Source organism: Coregonus clupeaformis, chromosome 1, assembly GCF_020615455.1.
Source record: "Coregonus clupeaformis isolate EN_2021a chromosome 1, ASM2061545v1, whole genome shotgun sequence".
In the NCBI taxonomy this organism is placed as follows: domain Eukaryota; kingdom Metazoa; phylum Chordata; class Actinopteri; order Salmoniformes; family Salmonidae; genus Coregonus; species Coregonus clupeaformis.
In genome coordinates, this window is record NC_059192.1 from 61,424,116 (window position 1) to 61,445,495 (window position 21,380).

A 21,380-nucleotide genomic window follows, 5' to 3' on the forward strand; every position below is an offset into this window, starting at 1 on the left:
CAGCAATGGTTGTGGCTGAAATAGCCGAATCCACTAATTTGAAAGGGTGTCCACATACTTTTATATATATTGTGTATCTCATTTACATAAGTAATCACACCCCTGAGTCAATACATGTTAGAATCACCTTTGGCAGCGATTATAGCTATGAGTCTTTCTGGGTAAGTCTCTAAGTGCTTTGCACACCTGGATTGTACTATATTTGCACATTATTATTTAAAAAAATATTCAAGCTCTGGCAAGTTGGTTGTTGATCATTGCTAGAGAGTCACTTTCATGTCTTGCCATAGATTTTCAAGCCGATTTAAGTCAAAACTGTAAATAGGCCAATCAGGAACATTCAATGTCGTCTTGGTAAGCAAATCCAGTGTATATTTGGCCTTGTGTTTTAGGTTATTGTCCTGCTGAAAGGTGTATTTGTCTCCCAGTGTCTGTTGGAAAGCAGATGGAACCAGGTTTCCCTCTAGGATTTTGCCTGTGCTTAGCTCTAATCTATTTATTTTTATCCTAAAAAACTCCCTCGTCCTTGCCGATGACAAGCATACCAATAACATGATGGAGCCACTACCATGCTCAAAAATATGAAGAATGGTACTCAGTGATGTGTTGTGTTGGATTTGCCCCAAACATAACGCTTTGTATTCAGGACATAAAGTTAATTTCTTTGCCACATTTTTTGCAGTTTTACTTTAGTGCCTTATTGCAAACAGGATGCATGTTTTGGAATATTTGTATTATGTACAGGCTCCCTTCTTTTCACTCTGTCATTTAGGTTAGTATTGTAGAGTAACTACAATGTTGTTGATCCATCCTCAGTTTTCTCCTATCACAGCAATTAAACTCTGTAAAATTGTTTTAAGTCACCATTGGCCTCATGGTGAAATCCCTGAGTGGTTTCCTTCCTCTCCGGCAACTGAGTTAGGAAGGACGCCTGCATCTTTGCAGTGACTGGGTGTATTGATACACCATCCAAAGTGTAAGTAAGTACTAACTTCACCATGCTCAAAGGGTTATTCAATGTCTGCTTTTTTTGTTGTTGCCAATAGGTCCCCTTCTTTGCGAGTCATTGGAAAAACTCCCTGGTCTTCGTGGTTGAATCTGTGTTTGAAATTCATTGCTCGACTGAGGGACCATACAGATACATATGTGGGGTACAGAGATTAAGTAGTCATTCAAAAATCATGTTAAGCACTTTTATTGCATACAGAGTGAGTCCATGCAACGTATTATGTGACTTGTTAAGCATATCTTTACTCCTGAACTCATTTAGGCTTGCCATAACAAAGGGGTTGAATACTTATTGACTCAAGACATTTCAGCTTTTCATTTTTTATTAATTAGTAAACATTTCTGAAAACATAATTCCACTTTAACATTATGGGGTATTGTGTGTAGTCCAGTGACACAAAATCTCAATTTAATCAATTTTAAATTCAGGCTGTAATACAACAAAATGTGGAAAAAGTCAAGGGTTTGAATACTTTCTGAAGGTACTGTACCCACATCAATACCCACACATGCAGTCAGAGCCTAGCCTTTTGGGGGCCCTAAGTGACATTTTGTTGGGGGGCCTGTCATGCCAAATAGTGTCCACCTCTGCATCACAATGGGATTCAATTAGCTGTTAGCGTCCATCCTAGGGCCGTTGCTAAAACTTGTCAAATTCTGCCCAGGCTACGTAATGAAAGAAAAAGATTTATAGCGTTCATTGCTATGCTGGTTGCTATGTTCTGAAGGCACGGAAAGAGAGGAGCGTGCAGTCAAAAGACAGGGGAAAATGTGATTGACGTTACATGTTATTTACGAGATGTTTTAACTTGAAATCTCACCGATTATTGGTGGATAAAGTACAAAACATGATGTTTACTTGCTTTCAAAACTTGATCGAAAACCTTGATTTAGCTAGCATGAGCATGCTGCAAGCAAGCATAGATGCTGCAAACGATGGATGCAAACACTACTGCGAATTAAGACCACTTTTCCAAATATCTTTACATAGCTAACTAGCTAAGCTTTGTTTTGTATTGTATTATTTGTGTTTGTAGATAATCAGTTTATTTAAATAGTTATCTCATATACTAAGTAGCCTATGACAAGTGCTATATCAGCTGTAAAATGTTATGGGGAAAGGGTGAACACCATTAATCAATGTTCTGGTCCTGAGTGATCAGATTGTAGCTGGGTACCTGTCACACCCTGGCTCTGGGACTCTATTTGTTGAACCAGGGTGTGTTTATTCTATGTGTTTATTTCTATGTTGGGTGTTCTAGTTTGTTAATTTCTATGTTTGCCTGTGTGACTCCCAATCAGAGGCAACGAGTGTCAGCTGTTGGCTGGTTGTCTCTGATTGGGAGCCATATTTAAACTGTATGTTTTCCCTTTGTGGTTGTGGGTTTTTGTTCCGTGTTCGGTCATTGATACCGTGGACGTCACGAGTCGTTTCTTGTTTTGTTTCGTGCTTTAACTAATTAAAGTCATGTTTGTTCATCACGCTGCGCCTTGGTCTACTCCTTACCTCGATCGTGACAGAAAAACCCACCATGCAACGACCAAGCAGCGTGTCCAGGGGCAGCTCTTGGGCTGGACATGGGAGGAAGCGCCGGGAGAAGAGACGGTGGAGGCGCGCCGTAGAGAGGAGCAACGGCGTGATCAGGGGTCGTCGTCGGGCGGTCGAGAGACAACCCCAGAAATTTTTTAGGGGGGGCACACGGCATGGACGACGGGGCTGACGGAGGCAAAAGAGGGCGGATTCTGGAGGCCACCAGGTTACGGATACACCGCCCTGTACGTCCTGTGCGGATGCCTCACACAGAGTGTGTGAGGGTAGGCATTCAGCCAGGACGGGTTGTGGCCGCTCTTCACTCCAGGGCTCCTATCCGTCTCCACAGCCCGGTTCGGCCTGTCCCTGCTCCACGCACCAAGCCTACGGTGTGCGTCGCCAGCCCAGTCCGGCCAGTCCCTGCTCCACGCACCAAGCCTACGGTGTGCGTCGCCAGCCCGGTCCGGCCTGTCCCTGCTCCACGCACCAAGTCTACGGTGCGCGTCGCCAGCCCGGCCCGGCCTGTTCCTGCCACTCGCACCAAGTATACGGTGCGCGTCGCCAGCCCGGCCCGGCCTGTTCCTGCCACTCGCACCAAGTCTACGGTGCGCGTCGCCAGCCCGGCCCGGCCTGTTCCTGCCACTCGCACCAAGCCAGGGGTGCGAGTCGTCAGCCTGGTAAGGCCCGTCCCTCCTCCACGCACCGAAGCCAGGGGGTGCGCGTCGTCAGCCTGGTAAGGCCCGTTCCTCCTCCACGCACCAAGCCAGGGATGCGCGTCGTCAGTCCAGCACAACCCGTGCCTGGGTCACCGGTGCCTGGTAAGGTACCGGTCAACTGCTCCACGATGGAGCTGAAGCTAACCGCTCCTGCTAAGTCCAGTTCGGCTCCAGCCGGGCGGGGCCAGACTGGACCAGGGGCGCTATGGGGGGGTGTATTGGAGGGTGGTGGTCAAGGCCGAGCCAGAACCGCCGCCGAGGAGGTATGCCCGCCCCGCCCCCCCCCGGTTTGTTTAGTTGAGGCGCGGTCGCAGTCCGCGCCTTTAGGGGGGGGTACTGTCACACCCTGGCTCTGGGACTCTATTTGTTGAGCCAGGGTGTGTTTATTCTATGTGTTTATTTCTATGTTGGGTGTTCTAGTTTGTTGATTTCTATGTTTGCCTGTGTGACTCCCAATCAGAGGCAACGAGTGTCAGCTGTTGGCTGGTTGTCTCTGATTGGGAGCCATATTTAAACTGTATGTTTTCCCTTTGTGGTTGTGGGTTTTTGTTCCGTGTTCGGTCATTGATACCGTGGACGTCACGAGTCGTTTCTTGTTTTGTTTCGTGCTTTAACTAATTAAAGTCATGTTTGTTCATCACGCTGCGCCTTGGTCTACTCCTTACCTCGATCGTGACAGTACCATTAGAGACATTGGTTTCAGACTATATCTAGAAGTATAGGACATGCTATGGCCTATACCAGGGAAATGCATAATAATAATAATAATAATATGCCATTTAGCAGACGCTTTTATCCAAAGCGACTTATAGTCATGCGTGCATACATTTTTTTTTGTGTATAAGGGGAAGGACCTGTATTAGTAGATCATAGGAAACCCTGTTGCAGTAAGGTTATTGTAGCAATACCAGTGCCTATTGAATACCAATGTATTTGTGTAAATGAATAGATTTCTTGCTGAATTACTACATTCATGATAGGTAGTTTATCTTGTGTTTTCCTTGTTCCATACCAAGCTGCCATGATGTGGGCCTCTGTCAAACAAATTCCTCCCAGCAGCACCAGAAACGCAAGCTAAGCTTTCAAAAATCACATCAGGAGGTAAGACAACCAGATATTTACCATGTTTACAGCGCACAATTATTTATCTGATTATGTACATTTTTATTAGCATAATGTCTCAATTACAAGCAGTATGTTGCCCTTCTTTTTTTAAATATCCATTCCTCTGGAATCCCTACAATCACTGCAGCGAGTGCAACTTCAATCACGTCAATCAGTAAATGGTGAGTGACAAACAAGGGAAACATCTCAATAGTCCAAATGGCTTTCTCTCCCATTGTCTTCTTAAGGCGTCTGCATACTAGGTTTGGTTTGCTCCTAGCAGAACTCGGCAAAGTGAACGTCTGTCTCTTCCTTCTCTTCATCCTGTTACTCATTCTCTCCTCTTCCTTCAGACGAAATCCTGTGTCTAGTGACGTCTGATTGTCCAACAACCTGCCCACTCCACCCCATTCCCTTGTCCCTCATATGTCTGACCACTGGCTGCTTTCCCTCCAACTTCAAGACAGCCAGTCGGACCCCTCCTCAAGAAACGAACACTTCTCAAACAGGTATCCTTTCTTTCTTTTCTATCTAAAACTCCATCCATGTTTGGTTTTGATTTGGAGGGTGGTAGCATCTAACAGTTGGATTTCATTATTTCCTGGCCACCGCTCAGTGATGCAAACAACGCATTTATTTTCAGAACCGTCCATGGATATACACTCCGACGTGGAAAAGTGTAGCAAAACAGGCACAGACACAGGTCGGTAAATTAGTCACACGGTGGGTTTGTACAAAAGGTTGCCTTTCTCACAAGTTGTTCTCACTCTACACTGTTAAAAGTAAATGCTTGAAACACATCATCCTGAGATGTTTTGAAACATTATATGGTGTGTTGTATCACCACTTAATCAAGGGACTGGGAGCACTACCGGAAAAGGTTGAAAACACTATTTTGGTGTTTCGAGTTCTGTTTAGTGCAGAATAGAGGTCTTCACGGATCCACCTGTACCTTAATACCCGAGACTCGATCCGGAACCCGAGCGGGTCCAGATCCAGAATTCTAAATAATGTCACAGGTCTGAGTCGGATCTGATTGTCACGGCTCTTGGGTATGTGTAATTTTAACTGACTTGTCCGGAAGGACCCATACAGATCCGAACGCGACTGTTGCAGTAGAGAGAGAGAAATTGTATAATTTATGCTGCTGCTCTTTGCTTATCACGAGAGTCGCGCGTGTAGCTTGTTGTTGTTGGCCAATCATAAGTCATCAAAGCGTCAATAGGCTACAGTCATAGAGCCTCCGTTTGGTGAAAAAGTTAGGGAGATATCTAATCAATGGAAGATGGAATTTAAATGATGGAATTAAAAGTTAAAGGAGAAGGATAGACTAAAATGCCCAAGAGCCAACAGGTAGGCTGCTACTTTATATTTTGAATGGAGTTGTTTGTAACTGTGTAGGACGATAAAACGCATGCAGCCTCAATTAGCCTAGCTAGCTATCTTAACTTCTCCCGGTTTCAGTCAAGACAGGTACTACGTAATCATATTGGATGATAAATAACCTAGCAATGGCAGCTATTAGTCAATTATAGTGCGAGTTGGCTTGGTTGGTTGCTGTCTCTCGTCTCTCCCTCCCTCCTCCCTGTGTCACTCGCTCACACTCACAGTGGCCTATACACACAGCATGGCCCCTGCTAGAGCATCACCTCTCTACTTCCTCTCCCTCAAGGTTTATCAGTTCTGGTAAATAAAGTAGCTTAAAAATGGACTTTTCTGCTGCTTCTCTCACTCGGATCAGACAGACCGGTCTAGTTATAATAATAATAATAATATAATATGCCATTTAGCAGACGCTTTTATCCAAAGCGACTTACAGTTGTCCTCGGGTACGTTCGGAACGGGTCTCTATATTAAAAATGTGTATTTATGCATATTGGGTCCGCATGGGAAAGCCCCAGGTCCATTTCGGGACGGGTACCCGTGAAGGCCTCTAGTGCAGAATTAGATACCTTCTCTTTTGGTGTCATTTCCTCTCTCTAAAATTTCTCAACACTATTATGGTGTTTAGAAGCTTGTCTAGTGCAGAATTAGGTCACTTGTTCTGGAGTATTTTTATATTTAAGATTCATTTATGTATCTGATCATTTGCCAGTTTAACCCATTTTGGCAGGCATTGTTGAGCACGGTGCTAAATCCACTAGCAGAGGTTTTACAGCAAGCATGGCAGGATACTGTATTTGCCTCTACCATTAAAAGTTGGATTTGTGGGAATGGGTCGTCTCATCATTGAACGTCATTCTGTCTGACGGTTTTGATATCCATTCATCATGATCCATTACACGGCAAGCTGCTTAATACTAATATAGAAATACACTTTTCTTTTAAAAAACATGCATACAACATTGTGTAAAATAATCATAAAGTAAAATGAAAAATGAATTACCCACAATCCTCAAAAAATGTGGCAAGATAGGAAGTGCAAACTTCCAATGAGTTCAATCACTCAATTTTCTCTATCTTTGGTTATCCTCATACAAGATACTTACATTTTGAGCAACATATTAAGTTGGATTTATTCTTTTTTTTTTCTTGGAAAATGAAATTAACAAATCATTAAAACGGCTTGCATTCATTTTTATTAAGTATATGTTATATGTATATATATATTATTTTTTACCCCAGAATCATATTTTTTTTTTTACATTGTAGCTGTGTGGTTGAGTGTGTAAAATTCCAATGAAATGTACCATCATACTGTCCCAGAAGTCAGGGGTTCAATTCCGGCTTCCACCTGTCCCACTTTCACTCCTTCTCTGTCTCCTCCTGTTTATAATCTGTCTAAATAAAGCATAAAAAAAGGTGGAATTCCACAAAATAATATTCTCCATAGGCCCTTATCATCCTTGGTCCTCTGTTTTTTGACGACCATTTAACTATCTTACCAAAGGCGACCTTCTACCTACAAAGTTCTACTATTGTATTCCAGCAGCACTTCCCTTCCTTTTTGTCTACACATTTATTCATGCTCTTATGTTGATCGAATTTAAATCTGAGGTAAAATTTTGTAACATGCAATATCAAGAGTAATGCAGTCATCTCCTGATTAGTGAGTGAATGCATGTGTTTATGTACAGTACATAGTGCATATACTTAAATGCACTATGTACTCATCACAATTTGCTATTTCGAATTGCATCTTGTTGAAATGTTAACAAGGTATTCAAAAGTAGATTGAAATAATGTATTCATATTATTAGCTAAACAAAACAAACAAAAATTGTTGTTTGGAAATCAGCTTTGTTTACATAGCGGGGATTTAAAGAACGTCCATTTGGCTATAATGATCTCCAAAATCCGAAGCATTAGCTCATCACACTGTTGATCAACCAACGGACGCTAACAGCTAATCGAATCCCCCCCCACCTTGACAGCAGAGAAAACATTTTGTTTTTAGAGTTAATTTCCTTTTGCCATGGCGCGTTGAGAGAATGTTGCAGTTAACTGGTTGTGAGCATATGAGAAAACATGGCCTTACCTGGCTGACACATTTGTCGTGAAGGAAACACAGTCTGTGACAAAGGACAGGGGAGTGGTCCCTGTGATGTCCTCCCACTGGGCAGGAGATGTTCCACCTGGATGGAAAACCACGAGAAAAGACAAATCCCCATCCCTGGTTAACCTCTCTTCCACCTACTGCAAACCCTGTCCTTCCATCCTGTCTCCAAGTAGGAGTGAACCTTGTTATCATTGACGGTCTGAACCAATTTCAATAGAGGTATGTTCTCAGCTACAAAGGTTGTTCAGAACATCCTGATGGACTTGCCTGTGATGCTGCAGAGGAGGCGCAGGCAGGGGGTGGAGTCCCCCCTATGTCCACTGGGGTGGCCGTCTGCAGATCGGGGCGGGACAGGGATCGTCATGGTAATGGGCTTGTGGAACTTCCTCCTCCTGGGCTCCACAGTAACGATAGGGCTGAAGGTGGCCCTGTTGCCGAGGAGATTCCTAACCATGTCGTCTGGGACGGGCTGAGCCTGCAGGGAGGGGGGGGGGGATGAAAGAGATGAATCAATGTTCTCTCATTTGTTCAAATTAGCATAATACATGACAAAAGCCATAATCTTTTACAAAGTCATGTTAAAATAAATCTCACTAGGATGAAGGTAGCCAACTCATCATCAATCAAAATCATGCTCTCAGCTCAAAAGTTGGACAATTTGACTCAAACCTTAAAGCTTAACACAAAACAAAGACTAATGGAGTTTCTAAACAATACAGCTAACTGATTGATTTGGCTTTCAGACCTGCAGTCCAACACGTATCTTCTTGGTGAGCGCTCCCTGTGGGAACGAGGCCTGGACCATGGGCACTGTCTGGCTGGACAGAGTCCCGCCCTCTGGACCCATGTGGTTACTCTCCTGCTTGATCCTGGACACCACCGCAAAGTACTGGGGGAAGTCCCTGGTGATGATCCGACAGATCCGCTTCTTCTCCAGCTCAGCATTGCTGTCCAGTTCTTTTGGATAACACATTAACAAATATAGATGGATGATGGATATTCAATATGTTATGTATGTCTGAATGACGAAGGAATGATTGGATGTGTCAGAGAGGGTATTCAATTACATTAGCAATGTTGACCTGAAATAATAACAATAATAATAATAATAATAATAATAATAATAATAATAATAATAATAATAATAATAATAATTCATTTAATTTGTAAAGCACTTTTCTCACACCCGAGGTGCAATAAAAAATAAAAACTGTAATAAAAACTATCCAAAACACAGAACATAGAACACATGCAACAAGCAAATCTATTTACAGGTGTCAATGCAGATGTCATGCTGTGTGTAACATACCTTCGTCCATCCCGTTCAGAATGTCCGTGATGTCACTTGGATGGCAGTCGTACTGGTGTTCCTTCCATGTGTCACCGTTGTCGCTCCTGAGTACGATCAGCTCCCTCTCCTTCCCCCTCATGGAGCCAAAATGAGGAATCTCCACGATCACAGGGCTAGAATGGAACAGAGCACCCAGAGATAGTTCAGAGCCCCCTTAGAGCCAAAAAGGTGGATCTTCACATTCAAATAGCAAAAATAGTATAGAGCAATGTTTTTGATCCTGGGGACCTAGCACTACACAGTTGATTCAAATGATCAACTCATCATCAAGCTTTGATAATTTGAATCAGCTATGTAGTGTTAAGGCAAAAACTAAAATGTGCACCCCCCAGGACAAGGATTAATAAACACTGGTATAGAGATAAGAGAAAACCTACCCCAGAAACTGGGCTCCTGCGGGGCCGACCTCCACCAGCCGGCTGACCAGGCCCTCTCCCTCCACCATGGGCGGGGGGTAGGCTAGCTTGTGCCTCTTGGCCAGGCGGCAGGTGATGCGGGTGGGAGCCGTGCACTTCCGGGGCGGGATGATGATACGCATGCCGTTGCTTCGGCTTCCTCTCATGGACCCCCCACGAGCATCCACCATGAAGCTAACCAGGAATCTGCCGGCGCAGAAATACAAATATTAGACCAGAAAGGGTGACACGGGAAGAGAGAGAGAGAGGCCATAACCACTGACACTTGAGATGGACGAATCCCATGCTGTGACCACCGTACACCCAAACACTCCGAAAAGAGAGAGAGAGTGGAAAGAAAATACTAGAGAAAGAGAGAGAGAGATAGACAGAGAGAGAGGAGATGGTGCTTCGAGTTCTCAAACTTGGCAGGTCTCACCTCTGACTCTTAACAATGTAACCTCAAGACACCGACTCTGTAAAGAACTCGGAGGTGATGTAATAGGGAAAAGGTGAGTTTCCTGCCAAGATCAATTACTCTGAAGCAGTGATCAGTGATCTATATTAAACACCTTCACAAATGTTTCACCCCGAGTAGAAACTCAATTAAATCACAAATGAAAGGATGTGTTAGCTTCTACTAAATAAGTGCAGTTTGGGCATCCCATTAATTGTGGAAACTATTACCAGTAGTATTAAGCTATTAGTAGAACGAACAAGGGAATGTTTAAATTGAAATGCCTCATATAGTATGCCAGCTGTTAAAGGTAGACTCAGCGAAATGACGTTGCCGCAGATATTGAGTTGAGCGAGATGCCAGACTTTGCTCTCACACAGTCACACACAGTATCTGCGCATGTGCACGGGTTCGCTTCACGCTGTTCACAGCGTGGTAGCCAGGGCAACAAAACAGCTGAGATGTTCAGCCTCGCACTTCAACGCTCTTAGTTGTTGTGGAAATGGTTTACTTTTTGCATCTATGTCATATCGGTATCTACCTAAAGCCATAAAACCTTACCTAATAAAGATACCCTACATTTTCATTCAGCGTGACATGCTGATCTAAGATGGCTGAGTTGTTACAGGAACCATTACATTTAAATGTTTAGTCATTTAGCAGACACTCTTATCCAGAGCGACTTACAGGAGCAATTAGGGTTAAGTGCCTTGCTCAAGGGCACATTGACAGATTTTTCACCTAGTCGGCTCGGGGATTAGAACCAGCGACCTTTCGGTTACTGGCACAACGCTCTTACCCACTAAGCTACCTGCCGCACCATGTCTGACCTAAAACCATACCCAATGTTCTGTACAGTAAAGTGGTGTATTTGACTGTTCACATAGGATGCGTTTACACAGGCAGACGAATTCTGATCTTTTTTCCACTAATTTGTCTTTTGAACAATCACATCAGATCTTTTCACATCATATATTTGTCAGAGCTGATCTGATTGGTCAAAAATATCAGAATTGGGCTGCCTTTGTAAACGCAGCCATAGTATGTTTGCCTAAGCATGGCATCGTCTGTGTGTGCACTGTGCAGACCTGCTCATATATTTTTTTAGGGGCTTTATCCATAAATGCACTGTGAGATGGCACCTTAGTGAAAAAATCCTAAACACATCACTAGTACTACAGCTACACAGTGTAGATGAGAGACCGGACCACACAGATGACACAAGCACAGGAACGAAAGAGGAAAGAAGAAGTAGTGGAAACTGTGACATCACTGTGACATCATGGTGACATCACCAGACACAATCATCACCTGGAGTCATACTGAGGGAGCGGGGAGGACAAGCTGCAAAATAAAGACCAAAACAATGCAGGAGGCAAAAAACTAGATTTAGTAATACAGCACAATCAATTTAGATTTTTAGGGTCTGACGCATTTCGCCATGTAAGGCAAAAAAAGCATAAAAAGATGGTACAGAAATAAAAGAGACGGACTGAAATACAGGAGAACTGGAAAAATGTAGGGCATTGAAAGGGGCAGAAACCCCAGTACACGAGACCTGACAAAACACAAAATATCTTCCATCTGTACTGGGCCCAGGACATTGGACTGTCAAGAGCATTTCCAATAAGACTAAATCATGTAGTCTACAGTGCAAGTCCATTATGTACTATACGTGAGGGTGACTTCCCTCAAACTATTCATCACTGCGGCTCAGCAAAATGAAATTGCACAAGAGACTGCAGAAAGGAAAACCTCATAACAGTATTTCACTGCAGACAACTGCTAGCTGGGTCTTTGTTGGGCTGATCAAATAGAGTATGTAGAGTAACATTCTCCTGTGTTTGGATTAGCAGTAGGCCCTGTCTGGCATGGCTAGAGCTAGCTGTGGCTTGGTGTCAGACTGGTTGGGAGATGGCTGGTTCTTACCCTGAGTGAATGGGGCTAGACACAGTGTTGCTGTGGTCCATGGTGTCTGGGGTCCAGCTGTAGCGCCTCAGACACTCTGCATCGTAGTTTCGGGTTATAGCCAGGTGCTGTGGAAGAGCAAATGCAGGAGGAGGGTCAACAGTTGAGTTATGAAGGAGACTTAATGGTTTCTGACCTAATCTGACGGTGACCCTCACTGATCTACAGACAGACATAAGAGGTGACACGTTTAATGACCTTCTGCATTCCTAACACACAATAAGAGAATATGACCCCTTACCCCTACAGACAAGTGATCTAACAGGACTCATACAGTCTCTCACAGAAACATGTTTTTGTCATCTAAAACATTCAATATCACTTCTAAGAAACATGCTGAATATGATTAACCATTTGAACCACAAGAAGTGGTAAACGTACAACTGAAACAATAATTTGTTTGTATAAAAATGAATCATGGGAATTTACAGTGACCAGACGTCACATGGGGAAATAAATAACTATTTACCTCACTAAGATGAGGACCAATGAACGGAATGAGAATTTCAGAGCTCAAACAAACAAATACGAATGGAGCCAGAGAGATGGTCATTGGAGAGTGAGCAGAGCGAGGAAACCATCTATTGACATCATATACCTTATTGAGAGGGTCAACCAAGTAGGAAAGGTCTTTACAGACACTCTGAAGCTTTAGTGGAAAAAGCTCAAGACACCTCTGTTTCATCAGTTTTAACAACCAATTTGGAGGAAACTCTTTTTTTACAATGTGAGAAAACAAGATTTTACATGCATTCTAATACAAGGCTCCTCTTTGACCCAAATGTGTTTGTCGAACATGATGTCAGTGAAGTTGCAAATATTGTTTACAGTGCATCAGGTTAAAGTTCCTGTTTTAGATCCTGCATTGTGATCACCAAAAAATGTTTTAGGACAAACACTGCAGTGTGGATTTCCCAAGGCAGCTGGAAACCTTAAAGAGGCCACAGGGAATTTTGAATAAGCTCTTACATTAATTGTCCTACACAGCCTCAGCACTGTAAGTGCCAAACATAAACTAAACTAACGAAAAAGCCTAAAATAGGCACTTGGAAATAAAATGTAACCACGATCCAGGGGGAGGCTAAATCCATCACTAACCCCATCTCAGAGTTCACATTTTTTTAAATAATAGTGTCACACAATGCCCTTGACAAAAACCTAGAAAGGAGAAGAGAGGAGGAAGAGAGTGACACAGAAAGAGGAGATAGAGACAAGAAAGGGGTAAAGGAAAAGGTGGTGTGAGGATGTTAGGAGGACGTACTGTGTCCTTGGTCGGGGCGAGGATCTCCTCGATCATCATGCTGTCCCGTGCGTAGGAGCTGCGGTTGAGGGTGTTGGACCTATCCGAACTGAAGGAGCGGAGGCTGGGTTGTTTAAATGTTACCACGCAACACAGCGGGTGACAATGAACAGCAGGCCCAAACCAAAAGAAAAGCAAAAGTAAAATAAATCCATTACTACATGCAACCTCCAGGGAACTGAATTGTACTGTACAATGTACTGTATATAGCGCAGGGCAAGATTAGAGGTAGATAGGAGTTATTCAGAGATGGAAATGAAAGGGAGGTCAATCGGTTTTTACTGAGAGAGAAAGAGGGAGAGAGAGAAAGAGAGAGATAAAGGTGTTGTAGGTGTGTCTGTGTATCATGAACACTGATGTAAGAGGTCAACTACAGTCTGACTATTGTAGATGTTTCAGAGAGGACACTGGATGGAGAATCACATTTGATCTACTAACAAACAAATAATGTGGAAACTACACTACAGTACATATGGTATGGAACTAACTTTGAGTAATTCAATTCCGTCACTAAAACATCCGGATTCTTTATGGTTATTAAATCAATATTTAGTTATAACGGTTCCTAAAAATAATCTTGAACTACTTTGAAGTATCCTAATTTGTATTCAGTTAAAGTAATGTAGCTAATTCAATTAAACATTCGTTTTAGGATGGGCAAAATTCTGTGTCTTTCATTTCTCAGATGACTTGGATTTGTGTTAGTTTGGTACAGAGATGATGGTCCTCTCCATCTTGCTTGCTGTGTTGTGATGTTTGCCTGGTGTTGCAGATGTTTGTGAGTATACACACACACTTCTAGGGGTGTTTTCTCAGAAGAAGTGTGTGTATAACCTAGTTACGAGTGTGTGTGCCCGTGTGTGTGTGTGTGTGTGTGTGTGTGTGGGTATGTGCGTAGACAGAGGGAGAGAAATACTGCAGAGCTCAACATGTTTGAGTTGGTATGCTATTCAGCACAGAGAAAAGTCCTTTATTCAGCACTGCAGCTGAAGTTTCTAAGCAACTCCACTCTGCCTGAATGGACTGGCATCACAAATCTGTTTTAGCCTACTCCAGTGTTTCCCAAATTGGAGTCGCAACCCCATGTGGGGTCGCCTGATTTTAAAATGGGGTCGCGAGATAAACCCAGACAAAAACATTTTGTGCTTGGTTCATTGAACCTAACCGTTATGTCAGTAACCTCTGTTAGCAGCTAGATGCGGTCGTAATAAACAAAGCGGTTTCTGTTTTCTTCCTACAAATGTGTCTCTATCTTTGTAACGGCTTAAGCCACAACATATTATGACCCCATCACTGAAAGATAAGACTCTGAGGAACACATACATGTCTTCTGTTTCCCTCTACAATGCCCACAATGACTCAATAGAACAGAGTGGACAAGACCAGGCACTAAATCAGACTGAGGGGAAAACATCAATGATGATGTTCTTTTCTACACAGAAGGTCATACAAAAATATTGCCTGATGATCTTCTGAACTTCCCAATACCTTTCTGATGCATTTCAGTCACTTCAACCCATACTTCTTTAAGATTGAAATATTGTCAAAAAATACTGTCAGACTGATTTGTAACAGATTGTCATAGCCTTAATTAAAAAAGTAAACACTGGCCGTTCATTAAATCACTTTCCTTATATGGTGGGGTCACACATTTTATTTTATATAACAATGGGGTCGCGGGCCAAAAAAGTTTGGGAACCCCTGGCCTACTCTCTCTGTGGTGCTGCCTGTGTTTGCTCGTCACAGCTTTCCTTCCTCTCTCCTTCTTACCCCCTCTTTCTCTCTCTCGCTCTCTTTCCTCCTTTCCTCCAATCTTTCTCTCGCCAATTCAATTCCATTTTGATTTATTTGTGCAGAGTTGTTTACAATTACATTTTCACGGGTGCACTTAGTGGAAGCCTTCCCCCTTCCTTTATTTTACTCCCTCCTTACTCCCTCACTTTCTCCATCCGGCTTCTTTATGTACCATTTCATGCCTCTCAGTGGCCTTGATCAATCTGCCTCTGTCCCTCACCCCTTCCCTCTTTGCTATTCTGAACACTGCTTTGCACATTTCTCTCACTGCTTTCTCTCATCATCTCTTTTCCACTCTCACACTCTCTCCACATTTTAAGATGAGGCAGTGTTATTTGATCTAGAAAGAAAGTGAATATTTGCTTATCTAAGTCAGCTCAACAAGTTGGTTGTGCAGACCATTACTATCATTGCTCGGTCATCATTAATCTGTCATTCATGACATAGTTCCAAGGCAAAATGTGTATGTGTGTGTGTGTGTGTGTGTGTGTGTGTGTGTGTGTGTGTGTGTGTGTGTGTGTGTGTGAGTGTGTGTGCGTGTGTGTGCGCGCACCTGCCATTGGTCTGTTATTCGTCAGATAGGTCAATGTGGGATTTTTAGACAACAAGCCATTCTTTGGCCTTAAGGTTTCCATCTCTGCATACCAGAGTAGGACATTTTAAAGCAATAGGTCATTTTTTAGGATTAAAATATCTCCAATTGATTGAAAATGGACTGAAACATATTGATCCCTGGAAGTTACAAAACGTTTCACCTTTTAAAAAAATCTAAAGGGGAGGGTGTCACCTTAAACCACACCAAAAAGTTGGGTTAATAAACTCAAACCAAAGCACATGTCATTATTAAGTCACAACACATAACTGTCGCTTTTATTTTCTCATGTCTACTCTATTCATAACTTGTGTTAAATATTACTTGGTTTATTTGCAAATGATGAGGGGTTTATATTGACTGATGAGAAAATAAGGTGAACGTGTCAATGGAAAATATTAGTGAGCTCAAAATACGTTTTCCAAATAATAAGTCACCAATAAACGTAAAGTATACCACACAAAGAATGACAATGGTTGATGAAGTCACAATACACAAAGGATGGGTCTGGGGAGGGAAATATGTTTCGAGAAAATGTGCTTTCTGCTCTTACCTGATCCTAGGGCTAGAGTGAGAAACAGACAGAGTGCAAGAAAGAAAAAAGGAAAAGAAAAGTAGAGTGGTGAAAAGCAAAGCATTTAAAAACGTCAAAGCAGACCTGCTGTGTTTTTATTTTCATGTGACATTGATCTGCTTTTGCATGGGGCATGTTACAAGCCTGGGCTCATAGTCTGTGTGTGTGTGTGTGTGTGTGTGTGTGTGTGTGTGTGTGTGTGTGTGTGTGTGTGTGTGTGTGTGTGTGTGCGTGCGTGCGTGCGTGCGTGCGTGCGTGCGTGCGTGCGTGCGTGTGTGTGTGGAATAGATTGTGTGGCCCAGTCCGAGAGCAAACCACGCAAGGCCAATGTCATAAACAGAAAGGTAAGGGGAAAATAAAGCAGCTGCTCGGCACCATACATTAATCAATCAATACAATAATTCACTGAAATAATAAAGCATTACATTTCCAGCACGGCAAAGAGTCATGTCAGCAATATCTTTTCACTGCACATATTCAACCAGTTTACTCTGCAATTAAAATAACAGAAGAATGATACAAGTTTCTCATAGCACAATATACAGGATAGGCATAGTTTATACAGTAGATGCAATACCTTATGAGAGAAAGCACTTGATTTGGACAGTCATCACTGTAACCTTTCAAGTTCCGAAAGCTTCTCTAGAGACTATAAAAATGGCACAGCCCAGTTCAAACCCCTTGCCTTGATTAATCAAACCAGGAAGAGCTGAAGTGAGTTCACGGCTCATATTGACTTTGTGACATGATGTGATAAACATTAAAAACATCTGACATCATCCATTATTGCTTAAAAGCTGATCTAACACTTATTTCATGATTAATCAAACAGTGGTTCTGTATTTGGGCTGTTTTGTTCCACAGTGTGCTGCTTCCTGACAGGCTGACACTGTTGTTGTTTTTAGTCAGTCAAGCATCACCATGCATTTGCCAGCTGTCAGGGGCACCACAATAGATGGCCAATGATGTGCTGTGGGATACACAATACTCATCTAATGTGGTGATGTATTTTCACCCAAACTTGCCAGTTTTCCGCTGGGCACTCAACTCTTAGCCAACAGCTAGTTGTCCTCTCTTTGAATACTGTACTGGGCAATAACGTATACATATCTGACCAAAGGCAGTATGTACAGTGCATTTGGAAAGTATTCAGACTCCATGACTTTTTCCACATTTTGTTACATTTATTTTTTTTAAACCTCATCAATCTACACACAATACCCCATACTGACAAAGCGAAAACAGTTGTTGTTTTTTGTTGTTGGAAATTTATAAAAACTAAAACATAGAAATACCTTATTTACATAATTATTCAGACACTTTGCTATGAGACTAGCATCCTGGTTCCATTGATCATCCTTGAGATGTTTCTACAACTTGATTGGAGTCCACCTGTGGTAAATTCAATTGATTGGACATGATTTGGAAAGGCACACACCTGTCTATATAAGGTCCCACAGTTGACAGTGCATGTCAGAGCAAAACCCAAGCCATGAGGTCGAAGGAATTGTCCGTAGAGCTCGGAGACAGGATTGTGTCGCGGCACAGATGTGGGGAAGGGTACCAAAACATTTCTGCAGTAGGAACTGAGCAATCAGGGAGAAGGGCCTTGGTCAGGGAGGTGACCAAGAACCCGATGGTCACTCTGACAGAGCTCCAGAGTTCCTCTGTGGAGATGGGATAACCTTCCAGAAGGACAACCATCTCTGCAGCACTCCACCAATCAGGCCTTTACGGTAGAGTTGCCAGACGGAAGCCACTCCTCAGTAAAAGGCACATGACAGCCCGCTTGGAGTTTGCCAAAAGGCCCCTAAAGGGTTCTCAGACCATGAGAAACAAGGTTCTCTGGTCTGATGAAACCAAGATTGAACTCTTTGGCCTGAATGCCAAGCGTCATGTCTGGAGGAAACCTGGCACCATCCCTAAGGTGAAGCATGGTGGTGGCAGCATCATGCTGTGGGGATGTTTTTCAGCGGCAGGGACTGGGAGACTAGTCAGGATCGAGGGAAAGATGAACAGAGCAAAGTACAGAGAGATCTTTGATGAAAACCTGCTCCAGAGCGCTCAGTTTTACCTTCCAACAGGACAACAACCCTAAGCACACAGCTAAGAAAACGCAGGAGTGGCTTCAGGACAAGTCTCTGAATGTCCTTGAGTGGCCCAGCCAGAGCCCGGACTTGAACTCGATTGAACATTTCTGGAGAGACCTGAAAATAGCTGTGCAGCGACGCTCCCCATCCAACCTGACAGAGCCTGAGAGGATCTGCAGAGAAGAATGGGAGAAACTCCCCAAATACAGACGTAAATGTAAATGTACAGGTGTGCCAAGCTTGTGGCGTCATACACAAGAAGACTCAAGGCTGTAATCGCTGCCAAACGTGCTTCAACAAAGTACTATGTAAAGGGTCTGTATACTTATGTAAATGTGACATTTGCAAAGATTTCTAAAAACGTGTTTTGCTTTGTCATTATGGGGTAGTGTGTAGATTGATGAGGGGGAAAAAACATTTTATCAATTTTAGAATGAGGCTGAAATGTAACAAAATGTGGCAAAAGTCAAGGGGTCTGAATACTTTCCGAATGCACTGTACAGTATAAGTGTAGGTATCAGTGACATTGAACAATAGTCATTCTATGGCCCGTAAAATACTCAAACTGCTGAATCATGATGCCATGCTGAACCAGGAGTATTACATCTTTATTACATCTTCATAACATATTTTTCTATGAAGGAAACTTAGATCACCACTATGTCTTTGAATTGCATTGCTCCCATACGTACAATTTCATCAACATATCAGCACATCTTAAACCTGTGTGTATAGAATGAACAAACACAGTGGCAATGCCAAACATGACATCACAATCAAGAGCATATAATGGCATAATACGGTCACATACCTTGCTGAGCGGACTCCTATGCTGAACCCCATGTAGCCCTCCTGTGGGAGAGAGTCGTCCCCCAGCTCCTTGAGGTCCTGGGGCCGCAGATATTTGTCAGTGTCGCCGGTCATTGCATCCTCACCTGGTGGAAAAGTCCCTCATCAATACTTCAAAGGCAATCCGGGCAAAAAGAGCATTGCGGTACTCCTAGAAAAACCTTACCACAGCTTTATAAGAGGCCTTGGATAATTTATCAATGTCACTCTGATAACTAGTGGACCAGCATAGCTCTCCTGTTGGTAGGCTACTCATTGGGCTATAGTGAAGCTAAATAACAGCTACTCAGGTCTAGGCTACTTGAAATGAATGACACGGTAATAAATCCGTTCCAATCTATTCATAGGCTAATGAAGTCCCTTAGCTTGGATATAGAGAAAAGCTACTTGCAGCATAGCTCTCCTGTCCAGTAAAACCAAACGCAGTTTGTATTGACACTCAAGCCAAAAAGCACAGAGGGTTAAACGCTAGCAGAACTCAAGCCGCAAGAGCACCTCGATTATCAAGGAGAAAAACACAGCAGTCCTTTTCGCGACAATCTATCCCCTTCTCCCCGACTCCAGCATGCAACAAACACTTCACTCTTCCACTGCAGCCCCTCCCCCCAGCAGTCCTACCTCTGCCGCACTCTCGCTCAGATGGGCTACAATGTCGCTACAGCTCATTGCTACATTTTATTCAAATACGCTCCCATTCGCACAGTGACTGTAGAACATCAAAGGTGAGTAGGTTTTTCAAAGCTAATGCAGTAGACTACTGAAGAATATAACGTCATAGCATGCCAGCATGAACAATTCTCTTCTCCCTGTCCCAGCTTGCTCTCTCTCACACACGGCTCCCGCCTCAGCTACCCCGTAGCCTACAATATTCGACTGAATAGTGCTGCATTCTGCCACACAACTACGAAATGGCTTTATGCACCAATTCCCTGTGTCAAATCCATGCGACAGCACCCCTCCATGAACTACAGCCTAGCCTTCATGACTTACATAGAAAAACTGCCATGTCTGTCACCACTCTTATATTCCCGTGTTTGTCTTTATATTCCAATTATCCGCAGAACAGTTAACTTCCCCAAATAAATCCAGAGAGAGACGAGAGAGGTAGAAAATAAATCCCATACAGTCATGTGGTTGCAGCTGAAAGAATCCGAGGTTGAATTATTTGGTTTGGCTGTCCTTCCAGCAAAGGACTATCCGAAAGCCTACTTATTGTAACTGCTGCAGTTGTTGCTAGTGTAGGGGCGGACTGCACCTCTGCCGCTGCTCTTCTGTCTCCTGCTGCAAACAAAGTTCAAACTATGCATACTTTTCCCGGTAGAGCACATCCGTGAGCGAAAAAGTAAATGAGGATGCCATTTAAGGTCGGAACAAGAGAGGTTGCTTTGCTAATGCATCTAGTTGGCTCAGTGAAAGCTAATCTCATTGGATTTGGAGATAAAGTCCACCAGTCCGGATAGCACCTCTGTCAATGGAGGCTGAATGGCACCAAAAACACAGCGGCAGAAGGATAGAGAGGTACTTATTTTACGACGGCGATAAACTCAGTTTGGTGAGACTGGAGGGAGAAAAAGGCTTTGAAGGACAACCCACTGGAACCCCTCCTGGATTTTTTTCCTTAGGAGGGGGGTGGACGGTGGAAATCTGGCTGCATTCCAAATGGGTGGACCAAAACTGATAATTGGTGCATCTTTTTGTCTCTCAAAGTAGCCTACACTTCAGTAAGTCAACACATTTTTGTAGTTTGGGAGAATTAGGCAACAATTATGACTGGTAACCACTTTTTCATTACATTTGAGTCATTTAGCAGATGCTCTTATCCAGAGCAACTTACATTATATATATATTTTTTCATACTGGCCCCCCGTGGGAATCGAACCGACAATCCTGGCGTTGCAAACGCCATGCTCTACCAAATGAGCTACATCCCTGCCGGCCTTTCCCTCCCCTACCCTGGACGACGCTGGGCCAATTGTGCGCCGCCCCATGGGTCTCCCGGTCACGGCCAGCTACGACAGAGCCTGGATTCGAACCAGAAGCTCTAGTGGCACAGCTAGCACTGCGATGCAGTGGCTTAGACCACTGCGCCATATATATCATGGGGTTATGCTAGGCTGAAAATAATAATATATATATATAAATATATATATTG

The 21,380-nt window shown here is 43.2% G+C and overlaps 1 protein-coding gene across 1 annotated transcript in view; it reads right to left on the minus strand.

Annotated features, from left to right (window-relative positions):
* LOC121571527 (ankyrin-3-like) overlaps positions 1-21,380 on the minus strand; it is a 127,621-nt gene that overhangs the window by 26,667 nt on the left and 79,574 nt on the right. Inside the window, exons 25-35 of the mRNA XM_045222111.1 lie at positions 19,191-19,314; positions 16,269-16,280; positions 13,291-13,393; positions 12,628-12,678; positions 11,991-12,097; positions 11,373-11,405; positions 9,587-9,811; positions 9,168-9,322; positions 8,604-8,815; positions 8,126-8,333; positions 7,838-7,934 (exon numbers count right to left, since the gene is read on the minus strand). Coding sequence (XP_045078046.1) covers positions 7,838-7,934; positions 8,126-8,333; positions 8,604-8,815; positions 9,168-9,322; positions 9,587-9,811; positions 11,373-11,405; positions 11,991-12,097; positions 12,628-12,678; positions 13,291-13,393; positions 16,269-16,280; positions 19,191-19,314 — 1,327 coding nt within the window. The remainder of the gene's footprint in view (positions 1-7,837; positions 7,935-8,125; positions 8,334-8,603; positions 8,816-9,167; positions 9,323-9,586; positions 9,812-11,372; positions 11,406-11,990; positions 12,098-12,627; positions 12,679-13,290; positions 13,394-16,268; positions 16,281-19,190; positions 19,315-21,380) is intronic.